The sequence below is a fragment of the Hypanus sabinus genome, chromosome 5 (assembly GCF_030144855.1).
Source record: "Hypanus sabinus isolate sHypSab1 chromosome 5, sHypSab1.hap1, whole genome shotgun sequence".
Taxonomy (NCBI): domain Eukaryota; kingdom Metazoa; phylum Chordata; class Chondrichthyes; order Myliobatiformes; family Dasyatidae; genus Hypanus; species Hypanus sabinus.
This window is the reverse complement of record NC_082710.1, coordinates 162121724-162143798: the sequence shown is the minus strand read 5'-3', so window position 1 is coordinate 162143798 and position 22075 is coordinate 162121724. Positions and strand designations below refer to the sequence as shown.

The 22075-nt window shown below is 43.0% G+C and overlaps 1 protein-coding gene across 3 annotated transcripts in view; it reads right to left on the bottom strand.

Annotated features, from left to right (window-relative positions):
* The window catches only part of LOC132394519 (uncharacterized), a 180151-nt gene that overhangs the window by 24079 nt on the left and 133997 nt on the right, over positions 1–22075 (bottom strand). For all 3 annotated transcript variants that reach the window (XM_059970785.1, XM_059970786.1, XM_059970787.1), the window contains one exon: positions 752–844. In XM_059970785.1, the coding sequence (XP_059826768.1) occupies positions 752–844 (93 nt within the window). The remainder of the gene's footprint in view (positions 1–751; positions 845–22075) is intronic.

The following is a 22075-nucleotide window of genomic DNA, read 5'->3' as shown; positions in this document are numbered from 1 at the left end:
ACTTCTGATGCTGGTCAAAGCTCTTTTTCTTGTAAAATTTGTCTTGTAAAATTTAACTAATTCACCCTTTAACTGTCTCAGATCCATTCAGCACAGCCTTATTTTCTGCAAATTCTGCTCAGTAAATATACACCAGAATCCTTAAAGACCAATTCCTCCTTCCTGTGATTTGGGACTCAAAATTCCTCTCTGTCTCCAAGACCTATTAAGGACTTGTCAGAATCCTGATGCCCACATGAATTTGTCTAGCTGTAGAGTGGCATTTATCCCTGGTTTTGCTCATTCCCATCTATTAATCCCTGTTGACCACAAAGCTGCTCCCACTTCTCCTTGTTTCATTGGGAAATGTCATCAGGCAAACAGTCACACCTCCATAAATCTGAGACAAGTTGTAATCCAAACACAGATCCTTGCAGGACACCATTAGTCACATTCTCCCAACATGGGCCACGTAATCTCCTGCAAATTATCCCCACACTCTGCCTTGTCCCATTGAGGCAACTGTCTACTCAGGTCAACATTTTGCCTTCAGTTCCATGAGCATCAGTGAAATGTCATTAAAGTCTAAACCTCCAGCAGATCCCCCTGTGGGAAAGGACATCAGCTGTGGGACTGAGGACTTCAGGTGCTGGTGGTCCTGGTAAAGCAGTTCACAACATCCTGACTGAGATACTCTCTTCTTTCCAACCAAACTCCAGAGAACAGAGTTCATCATTTACATGGAAATACAGAATAATATTTCAGCACATACCTTTAAACACCATCCAGGAAATTGTAGCAATGACGATGACAAGGAGAAATCCAACATTATAGACCGATATCTGTCTTTGAAATCTATCACCGTCTTTGGATAAATGAAAACTAATCAGTTTGAAAGCCATAGTAACAGATCTACACAAATTATTTAACATAAGCATCAATTTACAATGTGTTCTTGGTAATGAAGATGGACCCTGAGTCAGTCAGGCTTCTTATTCACAGAGAAACCCAACCAGTTCAGAAATGGAGCAGAAATCGGAACACCGGACTGAAGAAAGTCCAGGGATCTCTCTCACACTGGCAGCAAGTACAGAATCCAGGAAACAGCAGAAAAACACAAATAAACACATATTTGACAACTCCTGTAATCCCTTATCGAGTGTCTGCACATGCAGAATTGTCAGATACACTGCAGTCTCCCTGTGTACATATCCAGCAGATGAGGTAACAATCCACTGCAAATCAGCTTTGTATTATTCTAGAGATGGTGAAGGTTTCAGTTGATGTGGTCCTGCCTGTGGTGACAATACCCAGCCCCAGCTACAGCACTGAAGTTCCACTGTGAAGCCTGTTCTGTTGTTGAGGACTGAACCATCACCACACCCAGATGCTCAAGGCTTCAAACAGTGTTCTGGTCCAAGAAAAAACTGAACTCAATGTGAGTGCAGACTAAACTGTCCAAATGTTGGGACATTTAACATGGATAAGGATAGTGGTTGTCCAGGAAGTCCATCGGTAACCAGTGATACATGTCTGAGTGATTGTCCACCATAAGATCCAAGGGACACATTTCCTTCACTCAGATTTTTGAATTCATTCACTCTGATGGGTTCAGTAATTACTGTTTAGAAGCCTACAAGACCATAAGACATAGGAACAGAATTAGGCCTTTTGGCCCATCAAGTCTGCTCTGTCATTTGATCATGGCTAATTCTTTTTTACCCCTACTCAGTCCCAAATTCCCGGACCTTCTCCCTGTAACCTTTAATGCCTTGGCCAATCAACAATCTATCAATTTCCACCTCAAATACAACCAACGACCTGGCCTCCACAGTTGCCTGTGTTAACAAATTCCACAAATTTACCATCTTCTGGCCAAAGAAATTTCTCAGCATCTCTGTTTCAAATAGATGCCCCTCTGTCCTGGGGTTGTGTCTGCTTATTCTAGACTCCCCCAACTTGGGAAACATCCTTTCCACATCTACTCTGTATAGGCCTTTCAAAATTCAAAATCCCTCTAAATTGTAGCGAGTACAGGCCCAGAGCCATCAAACGTTTTTCATAGGATGACACTTTCATTCCCCGAATCATCCTTGTGATCCTCCTCTGAACCCTCTCAAAGGCCAGCACGTCTTTTCTTAGCGGAGGAGCCCAAAACTGTTCACAATACTCAAGGTGAGGCCTCACCAGGGCCTTATAAAGCCTCAGCATCACATCCCTGCTCTTATATTCTAGTCCTCCTGAAATAAATGTTAACATTGCATTTGTCTTCCTCACCACTGACTCAACCTGCAAGATAAACTTTAGGATGTTCTGCACAAGGATTCCCAAGTGCCTTTGCATCTCAGAGTTTTGGATTTCCTCCCTGTTTAGAAAATTGTCTGCATATTTATTTCTATTACCAATGTGCTTGACCATGCATTTTCCAACATCGTATTTCATTTGCCACTCTCTTGCCCATTCTCCTCATCTGTCTAAGTCCTTCTGCAGCCTCCCTTTTTCCTCAACCCTACCAGCCCCTCCACCAATCTTTGTGTCATCTGCAAATTTGGCAGCAAAGCCATCTATTCCAGGCTTTCTCAACCGGGGTTCCCTGAGAGTTTGTGATTGAAAATAAACTTTGATTTTTGAACTCAGTGTAATGTGTGATGCTGACACTCACAGTGGTGGGCAGTGACCGAGCAGACCCGTTAGCAATCTCATTAGAGGTCTCTCAGCCCAGTATGGCAGTGCAGAGTAGGGCCGTGTTTATTTGGCCATTGACAGATGTTGAGAACCGTATTGCACGGAGGGGAGGATAGTCGGCTGATAAATGGTGAGTGTTGTACTGTACAGAGGGGTGGAACATAGGCTGATAATTGGTGAGTGTTGTACTGCACGGAGGGGAGGATAGTAGGTTGATAAATGGTGAGTGTTGTACTGTACAGAGGGGTGGAACATAGGCTGATAATTGGTGAGTGCTGTATTGCACGGAGGTACTTGTACCTCTTGTGCAGGACACAGTGATCTCTCTTTCCCTGAGAGAGTTCTCTGTAGAGTACAGCTTTCGGTAACCTGGAGTTGTCCATGTGAGACGTGTCCTGGCCAGCAGAGCTGCCGGAGCAGCAAAGTGGCTTCAATGCTTGGACGTTGAGCTTCTCCGGGAACTCATTGTTGGAGACACGATCCGGTCAGCTGATACCCACAACGGAGCAGAGGCAGCACTGATGGACGTACTTGAGCAACTGGATTTGCTTGTGGTACAAGACCCAGGCTTCGGAGCCGTATAGCAGTGTTGTGATGACAGCAGCCCTGTACACCTGGATTTTTATGGACAGACTCAGCTGGTGTTCTTCCACATGTTTCTGGAGGCATCTGAAGGCACTGCTACCTCTGGCAAGTCGATTGTCAAGGTCCCTTACTACCGTAGCGTCATTGGATCTGACACTGCTCAGGTAGGTGAACGTGGTGAGAGGGTGGTCGTCAGTGATGATCCGAGATGGGTTGTAAACCCCATGAGGGGGCTTCTGACGGAGGATCATTGTTTTCTTCAGACTGACCATTAACCCCAAAGCCCTCGCAGCCTTGGTGAACTGAGTGACTGCAGCCTGTAGCATGTCCTCTGTGTGCGTGAGACGAGCACAGTTGTCCATAAATAGTAGCTCGAGAATGGGCTCTAACATGGATTTTGTTCGGACGAGAAGGCGGCCACCCTCAAACAGTTCGATAAGTCGACGTGTTGATGACATGTCACATGATGTTGAAGAGGTTTTGTGTGATGAAGTGAAAACCAACAGCTTCTCTATCCAAGGTGATGAGTCAACATATTTGACCAATAAATGTCATGTTGTAGCATTTGTAAAATTTGCAAATGATGGTGAAATTCAAGAAAACTTTTTCTGTTGCAAAGTGCTGCCTGAAACAAGCAAAAGCCATGATATATTTAATGTTTTGTCTTCATATCTGGAAACAAAAGGTCTGTCTTGGAGGAACCGTGTTGGCATCTGTACTGATGGTGCCCCTCGATGGCTCCATGAGAGGTTTCATTTCTCTTGTAAAAAAGAAAATCCTGACGTTGTCACAACACACTGCTTTCTTCACAGAGAGGTGCTGATGTCAAAAACTCTTGGAGATGAAATGAAAAAGTTGACTTTATTTAACAAAGACCAGTTCAGTTGAGAATGTTTAAAAAATTGTGAAATCCTGGACAAGGAGCACACCAATTTCCCCCACATACAGAAATCCGGGGGGATTATCCGAGGAAGAGTTCTCAACAGGATGTCTGAGCTGGAAGGTGAATTGCAGGAGTACTTGCAAGAAAATAGTAGGCTAGGTTTTGCTCAGTGCTTTGACGATGAAGAACGTCTGCAGAAACTAGCCTACTTAGCAGACACTTTTCATCATATGAACCAGTTGAACAAGTCTCTGCAAGGTGCTGGAGAAAATGTTTTGACTTAAACGGACAAAAATCTTGGACTTAAAAGGGACTGAATCTTACCTACCAACAGGCACTGAGCGTGACGATCCAAGAGGCTACCTCCAGAAGATGCTGCCTAATTGGATTCCAGCGCTCAAGAATTCCCACAGCACTCCATCGGAGATCGACAGAGCACAAAGTACCTTTTCCAACAACACCTCAAGACCGCAGACCATAGTCTTTAGATTCTATGGTACACCGACCGGCAGGCTATCCTGGAGGGCACGAGGAAAGCCAAACCTACTCTCCCCCATGGCACCCAGCTGCAGTTCTTCGCCAACTACAGCCCCGGCACGATGCAGGAATGGCAAGGATACAGGGAGATCCGCGCCAGGCTTCGACAGAAGGGGATTGACTCATTCCTCATATACCCGCTGATTTTGAGAGTGAATATCATGAAGATGTTGTTTAACTTGGCAGAGGAAGCGAAAGAAGCCCTGAAATCATCGGTGCTGGGCGATATGGAAGAAGACCCTGGGCAAAGTCCACACGCCCCTCAGGAGGAGATGGAACTGCATTAAGAGCTCGGACCAGCCTGTGTGCACAATCTAACAGGCACGGGCAAGTTAACGTCCTAGGTGTGAAGTTTTCTGGTTATTCTTTTATTGGAAAGTCATTTGATGCACTTTTGTATTTCGTTAATTAGGGGCCAGTTTGTTTCTGAGTACTGCAGGTAAGAGTTTTAATGTAATGACTCAGTTAACTTGTTAGTACAAGGATAACATAGTAAGGTGATATAAATCTGCCTAGAATACACTTTTTATCTTTTACTTTCTAAGGTGATATTCAACACACCCAAATGTCATACCTCATCAAGAGTGAAGCTGAAAACAGCAGTGTGTTCTGAATAACTTCAGTTGTACAAGTTCATTTCCGGTTATGTCTCCAGTAGAGTTGTTTATGTTCCTGGATGTCACTGGCATCATCGCTAAGCGACGGTCTCCCGCAAGAGAGCCGTTGGGGTTTTGACTGTGTGTTGTACTATATTTGAGACGGGAATGGTTTTAATTATATAGGTTAACGGATTTGACCAGGTATTTTTTTTTTGTTTCTTTTATATGATTGTTTATGAGAACCGCTTTGCCTTTCTAATGTGTTGGTGCTCGAGGGGGGCGGTTAATGTTCAGTGTCTGACATTGCTGAGTGACACTCACAGATGTTACAAAGTAAAGGGTTGCATGGGAGGGGGAAGGGGGGTGGGAAGGGGTAACTCAAGGGCTCCATCACAAACTTACAACAACAGATCCAGGGGCAGATGAGCAACACAGATAAATTAGAAAATCTTACTATTGTGTCATCTAACGTTAGGGGATTAAACTCTCCCTACAAGCCTTCAAAGGTTTTAGATTTCTTACGCAAAATGTAAATAGATATCGTGATGTTACAGGAAACACATCTTAAACCTAATGACATTCCCAGGGTTCAAAACCGCTTTTATAAACCTGTTGTAGCATCAGCTGATGGTACTCGTACGAAGGGAGTTATGATATTAATGAGACGTAGTGTTAATGTGTCAATTGAAAGGACTAGCACCAACAGTGAAGGACGTCTAGCTTTTCGCTGTACATCCATTCAGGGTAAAAAAGTTTCTTTCCTTAGCCTATATCCCCAACTATATTCGAGGCTGAATTTTTTCCCTTAATTATCTCGCAATTACTAAAGTTAAGTGACTACCAACTATATGCTGGTTCGGACATGAATGCTTTGGTCAACAATAAGTTCGATAAATCTTCAACTGCATCAAGCTCTCAAGAATCTGCTTCTAAAGCACTTAACCTTTTTCTAACGGATTTAAATCTAACTGATGTGTGGAGGGTGCATAATCCATCTGCTAAAGACTGTACCTTCTTCTCCACAAGACATAAAACTTTCTCTCAGATAGATTACATTCTTTTTTCCTCCAGTTTGCTGCCTTTGGTACACTCAATAGAATTTTCACCCAGACATCTATCTGATCACAACCCAGTCATATCTAATTTTAAATATGGCAGAATTGAAAATAAGGTTACTATGTAGAGGTTTAACTCCAAGCTTCTAAAAAACGACGGATTTCTAACACAACTGGAAAAAGATTGACGGAATTCATAAATTTAAATAAAAATAGTGTCTCGGATGTGACAGTGGTTTGGGCCTCCATCAAGAGTTTCTTACGAAATAACACCATATGGTTCAGTTCCCACCTACATAAAAGCCGGCTTCAAAAGATTTCCACCCTAGAAGAACAATGTAAGGTTTTGGAGAATGATCTCGAAAGGAGATACACCATAACGAAAGAAAACGAGCTCAAAATAAAACAAGCAGAATTAAGTGATTTATTAAGAAGCAGGGCAGAATATATGATCCATATAACCAAACGTAAGTATTATGCAGAAGGCAGCAGACCGAGCCATCTTCTGGCACTAACGCTCAAACAACAGGAAGCTGAAAGGTCTATACCAGCAATGAGATGTGCTAAACGTGGAGTAGTATCTTCAACAGAGGACATAAACAAGACATTCGAGAATTACTTTAAAGAATTGTATACAAGTGGCTCAGTTCCTTCTGAGAATGACTTCACGATTTTTTTAGGGGATTAGACCCCCCCCTACATTGTCATTAGAGGACACCAAAACTCTAGACTCTCCTATTACACTGGATGAGCTACTTAAAGCAGTCAAAGCTACAAATAAAGGTCGTACGCCAGGTGTAGACGGCATACCTGTGGAACTTTACCGAGCACGTTGGGATATTCTTGGATCAGTACGATTAAAAACATTAAGTTATGCTATTGGAAATGGCACTTTCCAAAGAGGTCTAAACACAGCCCTGATCACAGTTATAACAAAGCCCAGTAAGAACCCCTTGGAGTGTGCCAGTCACCGTCCAATCTCTTTGATAAATGCTGACCTCAAGATATTTTCCAAAGTCTTAGCCAGTAGACTTGAGACAGTAGTTGGAAAATAATTAGCCCAGATCAAACGGGCTTTATCAGGGGATATCTGATAATATTCGCCGGCTCTTACACAAACTGAGTGCAACACGTAAAATCCCGCCTGCCTGGGGTCTGCTATTTCTAGATGCTGAAAAAGCGTTCCATCGCCTTGAATGGCCGTATCTTTGGAGAGTTCTAAAAGAATTTAAGTTCTATTGAATCCCTTGCACATTTAATTAGAAACTCTCCTCAGATCTCCCCTATTATAATAGGTACAACATCACATTCGATATCACTTTACGCAGATAACACTGGTTTATATGGCAAATGTTCAACAAACTCTCTCCTATGTTTTAACAACACTGGAGTAATTTGGATTTCTTTCAGGATACAAAGTTAATTTGTCAAAATAGGCACTGATCCTGCTTAATACAGATGAAAGTAAGGTGTTTCTCTCTCCCCAGGTTAAGGTTACAATGTGTGCAGGATAGTTCTTTGCAGCAAAACATAGAGGTACCGACTAGAGAAGGGGCAGTGTTGGATCTCCTGTTAGGGAATAAGATAGGTCAGGTGATGGAGGTATGTGTTTGGGAGCACTTCGGGTCCAGTGATCACAATGCCATTAGTTTCAATATAATTATGTAGAAGGATAGGACGGGACCCAGGGTTGAGATTTTTGATTGGAGAAAGACTAACTTTGAGGAGATGCAAAAGGACTTAGAATGAGTGGATTGGGACAATTTGTTTTGTGGGAAGGATGTAATAGAGAAATGGAGGTCATTTAAAGGTGAAATTTTGAGGGGACATAAACTTGCTGTTAGGTTGAAAGGAAAGATTAAAAGTTTGAGAGCAACATGGTTTTTAAGGGATATTAGAAACTTGGTTCAGAAAAAGAGGGAGATCTATAATAAATATAGGCAGGATGGAGTAAATGAGGTGCTCGGGGAATATAAGGAGTATATAAAGAACCTTAAGAAATAAATTAGAAAAACTAAAAGAAGATACGAAGTTGCTTTGGCAAGTAAGGTGAAAATAAATCCGAAGGGTTTCTACAGTTATATTAATAGCAGATGGATAGTGAGAGATAAAATTGGTCCCTTAGTGAATCAGAGTGGACAGCTATGTGTGGAACCAAAAGAGATGGGGGAGATTTTGAACAATTTCTTTTCTTCGATATTCACTAAGGAGAAAGATATTGAATTGCGTAAGGTAAGGGAAACAAGTAGGGAAGTTATGGAAACTCTGACAATTAAAGAGGAGGAAGTACTGGCACTTTTAACGAATAGAAAAGTGGATAAATCTCCGGGTTCTAATAGGATATTCCCTAGGACCTTGAGGGAAGTTGGTGTAGAAATAACAGGGGCTCTGACAGAAATATTTCAAATGTCATTAGAAACGGGGATGGTGCTGGAGGATTGGCGTATTGCTCATGTGGTTCCATTGTTTAAAAAGGATTCTAAGAGTAAACCTAGCAATTATAGGCCTGTCAGTTTGACGTCAATGGTGGGTAAATTAATGGAAAGTATTCTTAGAGATGGTATATATAATTATCTGAATAGACAGGGTCCAATTAGGAAAAGTCAGCATGGATTTGTGCGTAAAAGTTTATGTTTGACAAATCTTATTGAATTTTTTGAAGAGGTTGCGAGGAAAGTTGACGAGGGTAAAGCAGTTGATGTTGTCTATATGGACTTCAGTAAGGCCTTTGACAAGGTTCCGCATAGACGGTTAGTTAGGAAGGTTCAATTGTTAGGTATTAATATCAAAGTAGTAAAATGGATTCAACAGTGGCTGGATGGGAGATGCCAGAGAGTAGTGGTGGATAACTGTTTGTCAGGTTGGAGGCTGGTGACTAATGGTGTGCCTCAGGGATCTGTACTGGGTCCAATGTTGTTTGTCATATACATTAATGATCTGGATGATGGGGTGGTAAATTGGATTAGTAAGTATGCAGATGATACTAAGGTAGGTGGTGTTGTGGATAATGAAGTAGGTTTTGAAAGCTTGCAGAGAGATTTAGGCCAGTTAGAAGCGTGGCTGAATGATGGCAGATGGAGTTTAATGCTGATAAGTGTGAGGTGCTACATTTTGGTAGGAATAATCCAAACAGGACATACATGGTAAATGGTAGGGCATTGAAGAATGCAGTAGAACAGAGTGATCTAGGAATAATGGTGCATAGTTCCCTGAAGGTGGAATCTCATGTGGATAGGGCGATGAAGAAAGCTTTTGGTATGCTGGCCTATATAAATCAGAGCATTGAGTATAGGAGTTGGGATGTAATGTTAAAATTGTACAAGTCATTGGTGAGGCCGAATTTGGAGTATTGTGTACAGTTCTGGTCATTGAATTATGGGAAAAATATCAACAAAATAGAGAGAGTACAGATAAGATTTACTAGAATGTTACCTGGGTTTCAGCACCTAAGTTACAGGGAAAGGTTGAACAAGTTAGGTCTTCATTCTTTGGAGTGTAGAAGGTTGAGGGGGGACTTGATAGAGGTATTTGAAATAATGAGGGGGATAGATCGAGTTGATGTGGATAGGCTTTTTCCATTGAGAGTAGGGGAGATTCAAACAAGAGGACATGATTTGAGAGTTAGGGGGCAAAAGTTTAAGGGTAGCACGAGGGGGAATTTCTTTACTCAGAGGGTGGTAGCTATGTGGAATGAGCTTCCAGTAGAAGTGGAAGACGTAGGTTTGGTATTGTCATTTAAAGAAAAATTGGATGGGTATATGGACAGAAAAGGAATGGAGGGTTATGGGCTGAGTGCAGACCAGTGGGACTAGGTGAGTGTAAGCATTCGGCACGGACTAGAAGGGCTGTAATGGTTATATGGTTATACTTTGGTATTAAAGTTAATACTTCTCTATTGTCTGTGGCTAAAACAAATTACACAATAATTTTGAAAAAAGTAGAAGATATTAAAGATGGAGACACCTGCCAACATCAGTCCCAGCCTGTATATCGGTCATTAAAATGGACATCTTACCCCACATTAATTTTATCAGCTCACTGATCCCACTTGCGCCTCCAGCAGGATATTGGCAAAAACTGGACTCCTTACTACGATGGAACGGTAAACAACCCAATATAAAGTGGTCAGCTCTACAATTCAAAAAGTCGGATAGGGGATTGGCATGTCCAAACTTTAAACTGTATCATTGGGCATTTGTATTAAATTAAAAAGTCTTAGCTATTGGATGGAGGAGGATTAAGTTTCGTCATGGAAAAATATAGAACAAGAGCTAATAGCACCAATAAGGTTGAAGGACTTTCTCCTTATAGGTATGTCTACTGAAAAATGTGATTTGTATTACGGTCCAATTTTAACCCATATGCTACAAGTGTTTAGAGCAGCAGAAAAGTTCCTAAAATTTAAAACTGTATGGTGCAAATCATCTGCATTATGGAACAATAATAATTTACTATCTGGGGGGAAACGATTCACTAACAGAACTTGGGAGGATAAAGGTATTATTACTCTTCAAGATATTAATGGGGCAAGTACTATCCTTAGCTTTCAAGAAATGGTATCTCGATATAACATTGATAAACACTCTCTTTTCTTCTACTTTAGAGTAAGATCAGCTTGTAAAGCCTACGGGGTTCCCTGGGGTCAGATTTAAAGGAACAACATTGTTGGATACAGAGTGCTCTAAGACAGACCCCACTGTACATCTTCTAAATGATGACTCCCACCTTTCACTTACAGAAAAAAACACGCAAAATCTGGCTGGCAGGCCTGACTGCAGCTAAGAAGATTGTAGTCCAGTGTTGGAAACCTCCTCATGACATTTCAAGTACTCACTGGCTTCGGAGCTTTTTGGACATTTCTTACCTTGAATTATCATCGGCAAGAGTAAATGATGCATGACCAAACACAATCTTAATGTGGACAAATTTGATATCTAACTTAAAAGATCTTCTGTTAACATAGGAATGCTCTGTCTGTGTATGCACTGCTATTCAGTTGGTTGGTGGAGGGGAGAGGGGTGTGGGGGGACAGAGAGGCGTGGAGGGAGGGTGGGAATGAAGGTTGGGGGTGGCTGGGTTATACAGTCAAAATGTAATCGGCAACTGTTTGTATTGAATGTAATTTCTTGGTGTTGCAATAAATATCAGTGTTAAAAAAAATGGTAAGCTAAGCTTAACTGCCTGTTTTATTCAAGAACATTTGGCTAAGACTTCATTCTCTACTCAAAAGAGCACTGAAAATTATTTTTGGATTATTATATCTACAACTTACTGATCATGCTAATGTCCCATGAGCTGAATTTATAATATTTTTTATCAGGAGATCCCTGAGACCTGAAAATTAATTCAGGGATTCCTTCAGAGCGACAAGTTTGAGAAAGGCTGGTCTAGTCTGTGTGTGTTTGGAAGTTAAGCACTTGTGTGCCAAAGTGAGTATACCTCTTAGTTAAGATAAGATGTATTTATTCATACTTTTGATGTTGTGTACAAGGTACAGGTTGGTGGGATTCTAATGTTGTTTGTATTTTTTTAGAATTGCCACTACCGTATTGGTTTAGTATATCGTTATATTTATTTTCACACTGCATACGTAACTAGTTGACACACAAGTGTGTGGACCGAAGTTAAGCTTTTGATAGTTTCTTTCTGCATTAAAATATCTCAAACGGATAAAGGAATTAAAGACTTGAAAAAGTACTTGTTGTTCTGAGTGTGTATTCTTCCCAGGCTACAAAATTTGGTACCAGCAGTGGGGTAATTCCAAGGCAGCTTAGAGGGTTTTTGATGTTTGTGTGCAGTACAATATACAATACATAATAGGGTAGTGGTGAAGGACAGGACAGTCGTTCCCGTGAGACAGTGTCACGTGGAGACCATGGTGGAGTCTTGATGCCGGGTTGGGACATCAGGGACTGAAGCCAGGATGTAGAACTGTGACGGTGATCCAGGGCAACTGTGGCCATGAAGTCATCGTGTTTTCTGCAGGAGATGTCAGCAACCCCTTTTCCAGGCTTGTTCTAGAGACATTTTAATGACTTGAGTTTTCATAATGTTCATTCAGAGAATGAGCAAACTGAACCTGATTTCAATGAACAAATTAGAGAAATGCATGGTCGGCACGAGGAAGCCATGGCAACTGTTGATAAATTAAGCTAAAGGTCCTATGTATACACTCCAAGGGAAAGACACATCGCTCCATTTACGGGGGATGCTGAGAAAGATGGGAGGTCTGTTGATGACTTTATTGAAGAAGTCGATCGTGTACTTCATGCTGGAAATTAGACTGACCGGGATCAGTATGATTTTGTTGTGTCACTGCTCAGGGGTGCAGCTCTAGAAGAAGCACTGATGTGCAGTGATGACCAGGCTGATGACTTGTTCACCTGTCTCAGGGAGGCTTTCAGAGACAAGCATAGTGCACCCCAGCTGTTGCATAGCTTCTATAGTCACAAACAGTGTGAGGGTGAAGACATAGAGAGTTTTCACACGCCCTAGCCCAAACTCTTAACTTTCAACTGAACTGTTCCCCTGATGCTCCGGCCAATGAAAGGGTGGTGCTCGGAGATCAATTTATAGACGGGATCAGAGACCCTTCCCCTGGAAGGGAGCTCCACTGATTTGTGTGGAATAATCCTGGGTCCTCGAAGTTAGAAGTGTGAGAGGAGGCTCATCTGTGGTTTTTAAGAGTCTTCAGGAAATGCAGAAACTGTAAAGTCAAAGTGTGTCAGTAGCCAGGCCCAGTGCTCACCTCTGAAAGCTCAGGAATCCAAGTCTGTCACTCTAGACAATGTCCTTAAAGTCGTCACAGAGCAGGGCAAAGCCATTGGTGAGTTGACTCAAGCAGTGAAAGATCTTACTGTACAGAGAGGTGTTGCATATGCTATTAGCAGTAGACCCAAGTTACAGCCTAGATTCACAGAGGATGGGCAACAAGTATGTTTCAAGTGTCAGGTGGGGGCGGGGATGTGGTCAAGAATTTCCCACAGAAGTGAAGTGCAAGGGATGTAGAGCCGGCATCTTCCAACCCTCAGGTTGTTGTGAGTCGGGCAATTCGGGGAACCTCATAGATAATGTACAGCCATCCCGTGACCAGTTGCTGCAATTTGCCACGGGACCATGTACTGTCATTGAGCTTCAGTTATCAGGTGTCACTGTCTGTTGTCTGTTGGACACAGGTAGTCAAGTGAGCACCGTGACTGAGCAGTTCTTTCGAGAACACTTGAATGGAGAGGATGAGGATATGTTGTCCACTGCTGGCTGGCTTAGGTTAACAGCCACCAACAGTCTTGATATTCCTTACCTTGGGCATCTAGACCTGGAGGTTCAAGCGATGGGCATGAAAATACCCAATTGTGGCTTTCTAGTATTCAGGGATCCTGTTAACACTGAACAACCCATCCCATGCATTGTAGCCATGAACATTATAAGCGAATGTAGACAACTTGCCTACGCAGGATTTGACACGACTCTAGAAGGAAAGTTGGATTCTGGCTGGAGAGATGATTTCCAGAAAGTGCAGATGTGAACTACTGAAAAGAAAGCCGTCGTCCGAGTATCAGGAAAAGATACTGAGCACATACCTGCTGAATCTGTAGTTACCATTGTGGCTAGGAAGGCCACTGGAGATATTGGGTGTGACCTGAGGCAATTAATACCCCCCTACCGGGTGGTCTAGTAGTTATTCCCATGTTCATTGACTCTCGTAGTCGTACAGTACCAGTTCAGGTTTTAAACCTCTCTCAAGAGGATGTATGACTCTCACAAAGACCCGACTGGGTATACTGTCAAAGTTAGAGTGCGTAGATAGTGATCAGCAACGTGCTGTAAGATTTCAGTGGATCTCAGCTGGCATTGAACAAGTGACTGTTGGTGTAAAGGAGGAGGGTAGTAACCACAAGTTAAAGTCAATTCTAGACAAGCTCGACATTGGGGTAGTGAAGAACAACAAGCTCAGCTAAAAGCTTTACTGACTAAGTACCTGGATATCTTTTCAGAAGAAGCTGAAGACCTTGGGTACACTGACAAGGTCAAGCATGAAATTCATTTAATTCTTGACCAGCCCACTTCACATCCACACCATCGTGTTCCGCCCAATCAGTACAGTGAAGTGAAAGAGCACATCTCAAAGTTGTTGAAGAAGTGTGTGATTCAGGAGAGCAATAGTGTGTATGTCTCACCTGTAGTGTTGGTACAGAAGGAGCAATAGTGTGTATGCCTCACCTGTAGTGTTGGTACAGAAGGAGCAATAGTGTGTATGCCTCACCTGTACTGTTGCTACAGAAGGAGCAATAGTGCGTATGTCTCACCTGTAGTGTTGGCACAGAAGGGGCAATCGTGTGTATGCCTCACCTGTAGTGTTGCTACAGAAGGCTGATGGTAGCATAAGACTGAACGTAGATTATCGGAGACTGAATCTGAAGACCAAATAGGACACATTCCCGGGTCCCCCGTATTGATGAGAGTCTTGATGCCCTGTGGGGAGCACAATCTTTCTCAACAATAGACCTCACGAGTGGTTACCACCAAGTAGTGGTAGAGGAGTGTGATAGGCATCAGACTGCTTTTCATCCCCGTTTGCTCTATATGAACATCTTCACATGACATTTGGAATCTGCAATTGGCCAGTGACTTTTCAAAGCCTCATGCAGGCAACGAAGAAGTAATGAGTCTTCCAAATTACGCTTGAGTACCTGGATGATATTCTGACACATTCACAGACTTTCCAGGGACACCTGGAGAGGCTCGACACGGAGCTTCAGCACCTCAGGGAAACTGGTCTGAAGGTGAAATTGGAAAAATGTCATTTTCTGCAGTCAGAGGCTAAGTTCTTTGGACACCTGATATCAACCAAGGGGATAGGCACAGATCCACAATGGCCAGTACCATCTACAATCAAAGACTGAAGATCATTTATCAGTGTTTGCAGTTCTTATCGACAGCTCATTCAGGGATTCTCAAAGATTGCAGGTCCGCTGCATGATGTAGTGAATTTGTGTTTTAATGCAGGGAGTCCAATCAAACAATAGACAATAGACAATAGGTGCAGAAGTAGACCATTCGGCCCCTCGAGTCTGCACCGCCATTCTGAGATCATGGCTGATCATTCACTATCAATACCCAGTCCCTGCCTTGTCCCCATATCCCTTGATTCCCCTATCCATCAGATATCTATCTAGCTCCTTCTTGAAAGCATCCAGAGAATTGGCCTCCACCGTCTTCCGAGGTAGTGCATTCCACACCTGCACAACTCTCTGGGAGAAGAAGCTCTTCCTCAACTCTGTTTTAAATAACTGATCTCTTATTCTCAATCCATGCCCTCTGGTACTGGACTCTCCCAACATCTGGAACATATTTCCTGCCTCAATCCTATCAAATCCTTTAATTATCTTAAACGTTTCAATCAGATCCCCTCTCAATCTCCTCAATTCCAGCGAGTACAAACCCAATCTTTCCAATCTCTCTGCGTAAGACAGCCCTGCCATCCCAGGAATCAACCTAGTGAATCTACGCTGCACTTCCTCAATTGCCAGAATGTCCTTCCTTAAACCTGGAGACCAAAACTGTACACAATATTCCAGGTGTGGTCTCACCAGGGCCCTGTACAAATGCAAAAGGACATCCTTGTTCTTGTACTCAATTCCCCTTGTAACAAAGGCCAACATTCCATTTGCCCTCTTCACTGCCTGTTGCACTTGCTCATTCACCTTCATTGACTGGTGAACTAGGACTCTTAGGTCTCTTTGCATTTCTCCCTTACCTAACTCTACACCGTTCAGACAATACTCTGCCCTCTTGTTCCTGCTTCCAAAGTGGATAACTTCACATTTATTCACATTGAATGACATCTGCCAAGTATCTGCCCACTCACCCAGCCTATCCAAGTCTCCCTGTATTCTCCTAACATCCTCTTCGCATGTCACACTGCCACCCAGTTTAGTATCGTCAGCAAACTTGCTGATATAGTTTTCAATGCCCTCATCTAAATCGTTGACATAAATCGTAACGAGCTGTGGTCCCTATACAGAGCCCTGTGGTACCCCACTAGTCACCTCCAGCCAGTCTGAGAAACATCCATTCACTGCTACTCTTTGCTTTCTATCTGCCAACCAGTTTTCTATCCATGTTGAAACCCTGCCCCCAATGTCATAAGCTCTGATTTTACTCACCAATCTCCTATGTGGCACCTTATCGAATGCCTTCTGAAAATCTAGGTACACAACATCCACTGGCTTACCCTTGTCTAACATCCTTGTTACACCCTCAAAAAACTCCAACAGATTAGTCAAGCATGATTTGCCCTTGGTAAATCCATGCTGGCTCGGCCTAATCCTATTTCTGCTATCAAGATGTGCCACTATTTCGTCCTTAATAATGGACTCAAGCATCTTCCCCACGACTGACGTTAGGCTAACAGGGCGATAGTTCTCCGTTTTCTCCTTCCCTCCCTTCTTGAAAAGTGGGATAACATTAGCCACTCTCCAATCTTCAGGAACTGATCCTGAATCTAAGGAACATTGGAAAATGATTACCAATGCATCCGTAATTTCCTGAGCCACCTCTTTTAGAACCATCTGGACCCAGGGATTTATTAGCCTTCAGTTCTACCAGTCTACTCATCACAGTTTCTTTCCTAATGTCAATCTGTCTCAATTCCTCTGATATCTTATGACCCTGGCCCATCCATACATCTGGGAGATTGCTTGTGTCCTCCCTGGTGAAGACAGATCTAAAGTACGCATTAAATTCTGTTGCCATTTCCCTGTTTCCCATAACAATTTCTCCCAATTCATTCTTCAAGGGGCCAACATTGTTTTTAACTATCTTCTTTCTCTTCACATAGCTAAAAAAGCTTTTGCTATCCCCTTTTATATTCCTGGCTAGACTGAGCTCATACCTGATTTTTTCTCTCTGTATTGCTTTTTTAGTTAAGATCTGCTGTTCCTTAAAACTTTCCCAATCATCTGTATTCCCACTCACCTTAGCCCTGTCATACTTCTTTTTCTTTAATGCTATACAATCTCTGACTTCCTTTGTCAACCACTGTGGCCCCTTCCCCCTCTTTGAATCCTTCCTTCTCATTGGAATGAACTGCTTTTGCATCTTTTGTATTATGCCCAAGAATATCTGCCACTGCTGATCCACTGTCTTTCCTGCCAGGGCATCCGTCCATTCAACTTTGGCCAGCTCTTCCCTCATGGCTCCGTAGTCTCCTTTATTTAATTGCAACACTGACACCTCTGATCTGCCCTTATCCCTCTCAAATTGTAGATAAAAACTTATCATGTTATGATCACTACTTCCTAATGGCTCCTTTACTTCAAGATCACTTATCAATTCCTGTTCATTACACATCACCAAGTCCAAAATAGCCTCGTTCCTGGTTGGCTCAAGCACAAGCTGTTCCAAAAATACATCCCTTAGACACTCCACAAACTCCCTATCCTGGGGTCCAGCACCTACCTGATTCTCCCAGTTCACCTGCATGTTGAAATCTCCCATAACGACTGCAATACCTTTAGCACATGCCAATGTTAACTCCCTAATCAACTTGTACCCAATATCCACGCTACTGTTTGGGGGCCTGTACACAACACCCATTAGGGTCTTTTTACCCTTACTGTTCCTCAGCTCAATCCACACAGACTCTACTTCCCCTGTTCCCAAGTCACCTCTTGCTAAGGATTGAATCTCATTCCTCACCAACAGGGCCACCCCACCCCCTCTTCCCATATTTCTGTCTCTACGATAGCACGTATACCCTGGTACACTCAATTCCCAGGCCTGATCCCCTTGTAGCCATGTCTCCGTTATCCCAACAATATCGTAGTTCCCCATTTTCATCTGAGCTTCAAGCTCATCTGTCTTATTTCTGACACTACGCGCATTCAAGTATAGAATTCTTAGCCCATTCCTCCTCTCTTTGCTTAAAACGCTGTCTACTGTACCTAACCCAGCTCCTTGAACTTCCATCGGGCAAATTGCACCCTGAATTTTGATGACCTTCTCAAGATCACCCAAACCTTCTACACATTTAACCCCATGCTCCTTCTGACCAACCCTCTGGATCTGGATCCCTGCCCCCTGCACATCTAGTTTAAACCCCCCCGAGCAGCACTGGCAAATACTCCTGCAAGAATGTTAGTACCCCTCCGGTTCAGATGTAGACCATCCCTTCGAAACATATCCCAATGTCCCTGGAACAAAGACCAATTATCCAAAAACCTGAACCCTTCCTTCCTGCACTATGCTCTCAGCCTCGTATTAATGTGCATAATCATTCTATTCTTCGCCTCACTCGCACTCAAACAAACCAGCTGTTAAAACAGTTTTGGACAGAAGAAAGTCAAACTGCCTTTGACTTGCTCAAATAAAAACTAGCCATTTCACCCATCCTCAGCTTTGCTGATTTCATACACCCTTTCGTAGTGGAGACTGATGTTAGCATAAGACTGTGTAGATTATCGGAGACTGAATCTTAAGACGAATAATGATGCGTTCCCGCTCCCGTGTATTGATGAGAGTTCCCACTCCCACGTATTGATCAGGGAGTGTAAGGAGTTACTGTATCGTGTAGTTGAGGATGAGAAGCACGGGGAGTGTTATCAGCTTCTGCTACCTACCAGCTTGAGGAGTAAAGTGTTTGGGTATGTACATGACTCTATGGGGCATCAGGGCATAGAGCCTACTCCACACTTGTTGAGAAGCAGATGTTTTTGGGTGGACATGCACGAGGATGTGGCACGGTGGATCAAAAATTGTCCACATTGTGTGTTAACTGAGATGCCTCACCTTAAGATCCGTCCCCTCCATGAAATGATTTCTTGCTTCTGGGCCACTCAAAGTTGTTGCTGTAGATTTCACTGTGTCTGAACCGACAGCTGATGGACGTGAGAATGTCTGAGTAGTCACAGACATTTTTACAAAATTCACCCAAGCATTCCCAACTCATGATCAAAAGGTGGATACCACAGCAAAGGTGCTCTTGAGCGAATGGTTTCTGAAGTACGGTGTTCCTGAGAGGTTGCATTCTGACCACTGTGGAACCTTTGGAGGGAGGGCTGATCAGGAGGGTGAACAGGGTGGACAGCAGGCCCTGGGAGAACCTTCCCACCCCAGCTCCTCAAAGGAGACTATAAATTCATGTCCCTGGGACGTGAATCAGATTCTGAGGATTTAGAGGATGATGTGATATTGGTAGAAGATGTGTCAGAACAGGGTGTACAGAATCTTGACTCCAGCCTTGACAGCATATCTTCTGGAACTGTAAGAATGTCTGGAACTGAGACTGTAGCGCCTGTGACTGATGAAACAGGGTCAGATGTTGGTGGCCCTCCTTGTTGTTGTAATGTCCCACAGGAGTAAAAGAGTAAACGCTGGTTCTAACCCACATCACGAACCAAGGTCAGTCCAAGATGTGGCCTCCATAAGTCCTGCAGCAGTGTCACAGATACTGGCCAGTCGAGGTTCAGTTCCATTCAAAGAAGCAGTTAAAGAGGTTAAAAATACCTTTGCAGTGAGTGAGTAATCGAGAATGCTTATCTGTTTGCAGGGGAGAATATAACCATGTGACTGTCGAGTATTATTTTTTACTGTTAAAAGTGTACTTGTTTGTTCATTCACCCTGGTAACACTAAAATAGCTGCCTGTGCCTTTAAGAGAAAACATTGATGTCATTATGCACATGTGGAGTCGAAAGAAGAGTTACAATGTTCTGCAAAGACAAACATCGAGTGCTGGGAGCCACTTTTCCCAGATTTTCGCAAGTAAGATATCGGCACAGGATGGCGTGGTTGTGTGAAGTACTGTGAGTGAGGAGAATTTGTTCCAGGGTCCAGCCTGTACGTGTTTGGAAGTTAAGCACGTGTGTGCCAAAGTGAGTGTACGTCTCAGTTAAGGTGAGATGTAATTATTCATATTTTTGATGTTGTCTACAGTGTACAGGGTTGGTGGGATGCTAATGTTTGTATTCTTTTAGAATTGCCACTACCATATTGGTTTTGTATATTTTGTTTAATTTATTTTCATACTGCATACATAACAAGTTGACACACAAGTGTGTGGACTGAAGTTAAGCTGAGATTGTAACAGCAGGAACTGTGCATTTCTTTAAATTCTTTTTTTTTTAAATTTTGATGCCCTCTTTCTGCATTAAAATATCTGAAACAGATTAAGAAATTAAAGACGCGAAAAGGTATTTGTTGTCCTGACTGAGTATTTTTCCCAGGCTACAAAATAAATCACTCTAGGGTTCCTGTTGACCTACATTCCACCTCGTTTTTTTCTGTCTGCCCTGAGGCAAAGCAACATCCTATTAGGCCCCCTTACGACGGCCCATTCTGCATTTTGGAATGGAGAGAAAAGACTTTTATCATTGATAAGAGGGATAAACCTGAACATATTTCAGAAGTTCGCCTTAAACCAGCCCACCGAGATTTGGAGTATTCCACTGCCATGCCCCTGCCATCACCTCTGGATGAGCACAGGACCCGAGCCGGGCTGCTGATCCGAGCTTCAGACAGGCTCACAATGTTGGTTTTAGTTAATCCCAGAGGGGCCTGTGTAGGGTAACGTGATTGGCAGAAATGTACATAATTCAGAACCATCGACATTGAGTTGGGGTTTCACTTTAAGAGGCTGGTCTGATGAGATGACATTATTCTGTAAAGAGTTTTAGCACGTTTTTGTGTGTTGGTTTGGGAGTTCAATAAAATGTCTTATGGGTTTCATTAAACATAAAATGCCTCACTTCATTTTATTTGTGAAAACCTACATTACTCCCTCATCTGAGTGTTTGCTGTGGTGGAGCCTCCATCTGCTCTCCCTCAAATGAGAGATGCAAGTGTGGGTGTGTCCTCAGTGAAAAATGGCTTTAAACGCCCATCGTCAGATCTGGCTGCACCCTATTCAGCATCATCAGGTCCTGCTCTCCTTCACCAATTGTTTATCAAAGACTATGCAGAAACGCAAAGAGAACCCCTAATTCACCACAGTTTCCACAATTCACCATGCTGAAATATTCTAACAATGTGCACTGAACCCATGAATGTCTGGGATTCAGACTGTGCATCTGCCCCTGTAGTTTCCCTACTTCCCTTTGCCCACTGGACCAACCCTCCCAAATGTCCCTCGATGCCCTGGTGTTGAAATTGTATTGACCATAGGACTATGAGACAAAGGAGCAGAAGTCAGCCATTCGGCCCATCAAGTCTGCTCTGCCATTTTATCATGAGTTGAACCATTCTCCCATTTAGACCCACTCCCCCGCCTTCTCAACATAACCTTTGATGCCCTGGCTACTCAGATACCTATCTATTTCTGCCTTAAATAAACCCAATGACTCGGCCTCCACTACCACCCGTGGTAACAAATTCCACAGATTCACCACCCTCTGGCTAAAAAAATTTCTTCACAACTCCATTCTGAATGGGCTCCCTTCAGTCCTCAAGGCATGTCCTCTCGTACTAGACTCCCCCACCATGGGAAACAACTTTGCTACATCTACTCTGTACATGCCTTTTAACATTTGAAATGTTTCTATGAGATCCCCCCTCATTCTTCTAAACTCCAAGGAGTACAGTCCAAGAGCGTTAACATTCCTCATATGTTAACCCTCTCATTCCCGGAATCATTCTAGCGAATCTTCTCTGAACCCTCTCCAATGTCAGCACATCCTTTCTTAAATAAGGAGCCCAAAACTGCACACAATACTCCAAGTGAGGACTTATCAGTGCCTTATAGAGCCTGAACATCAT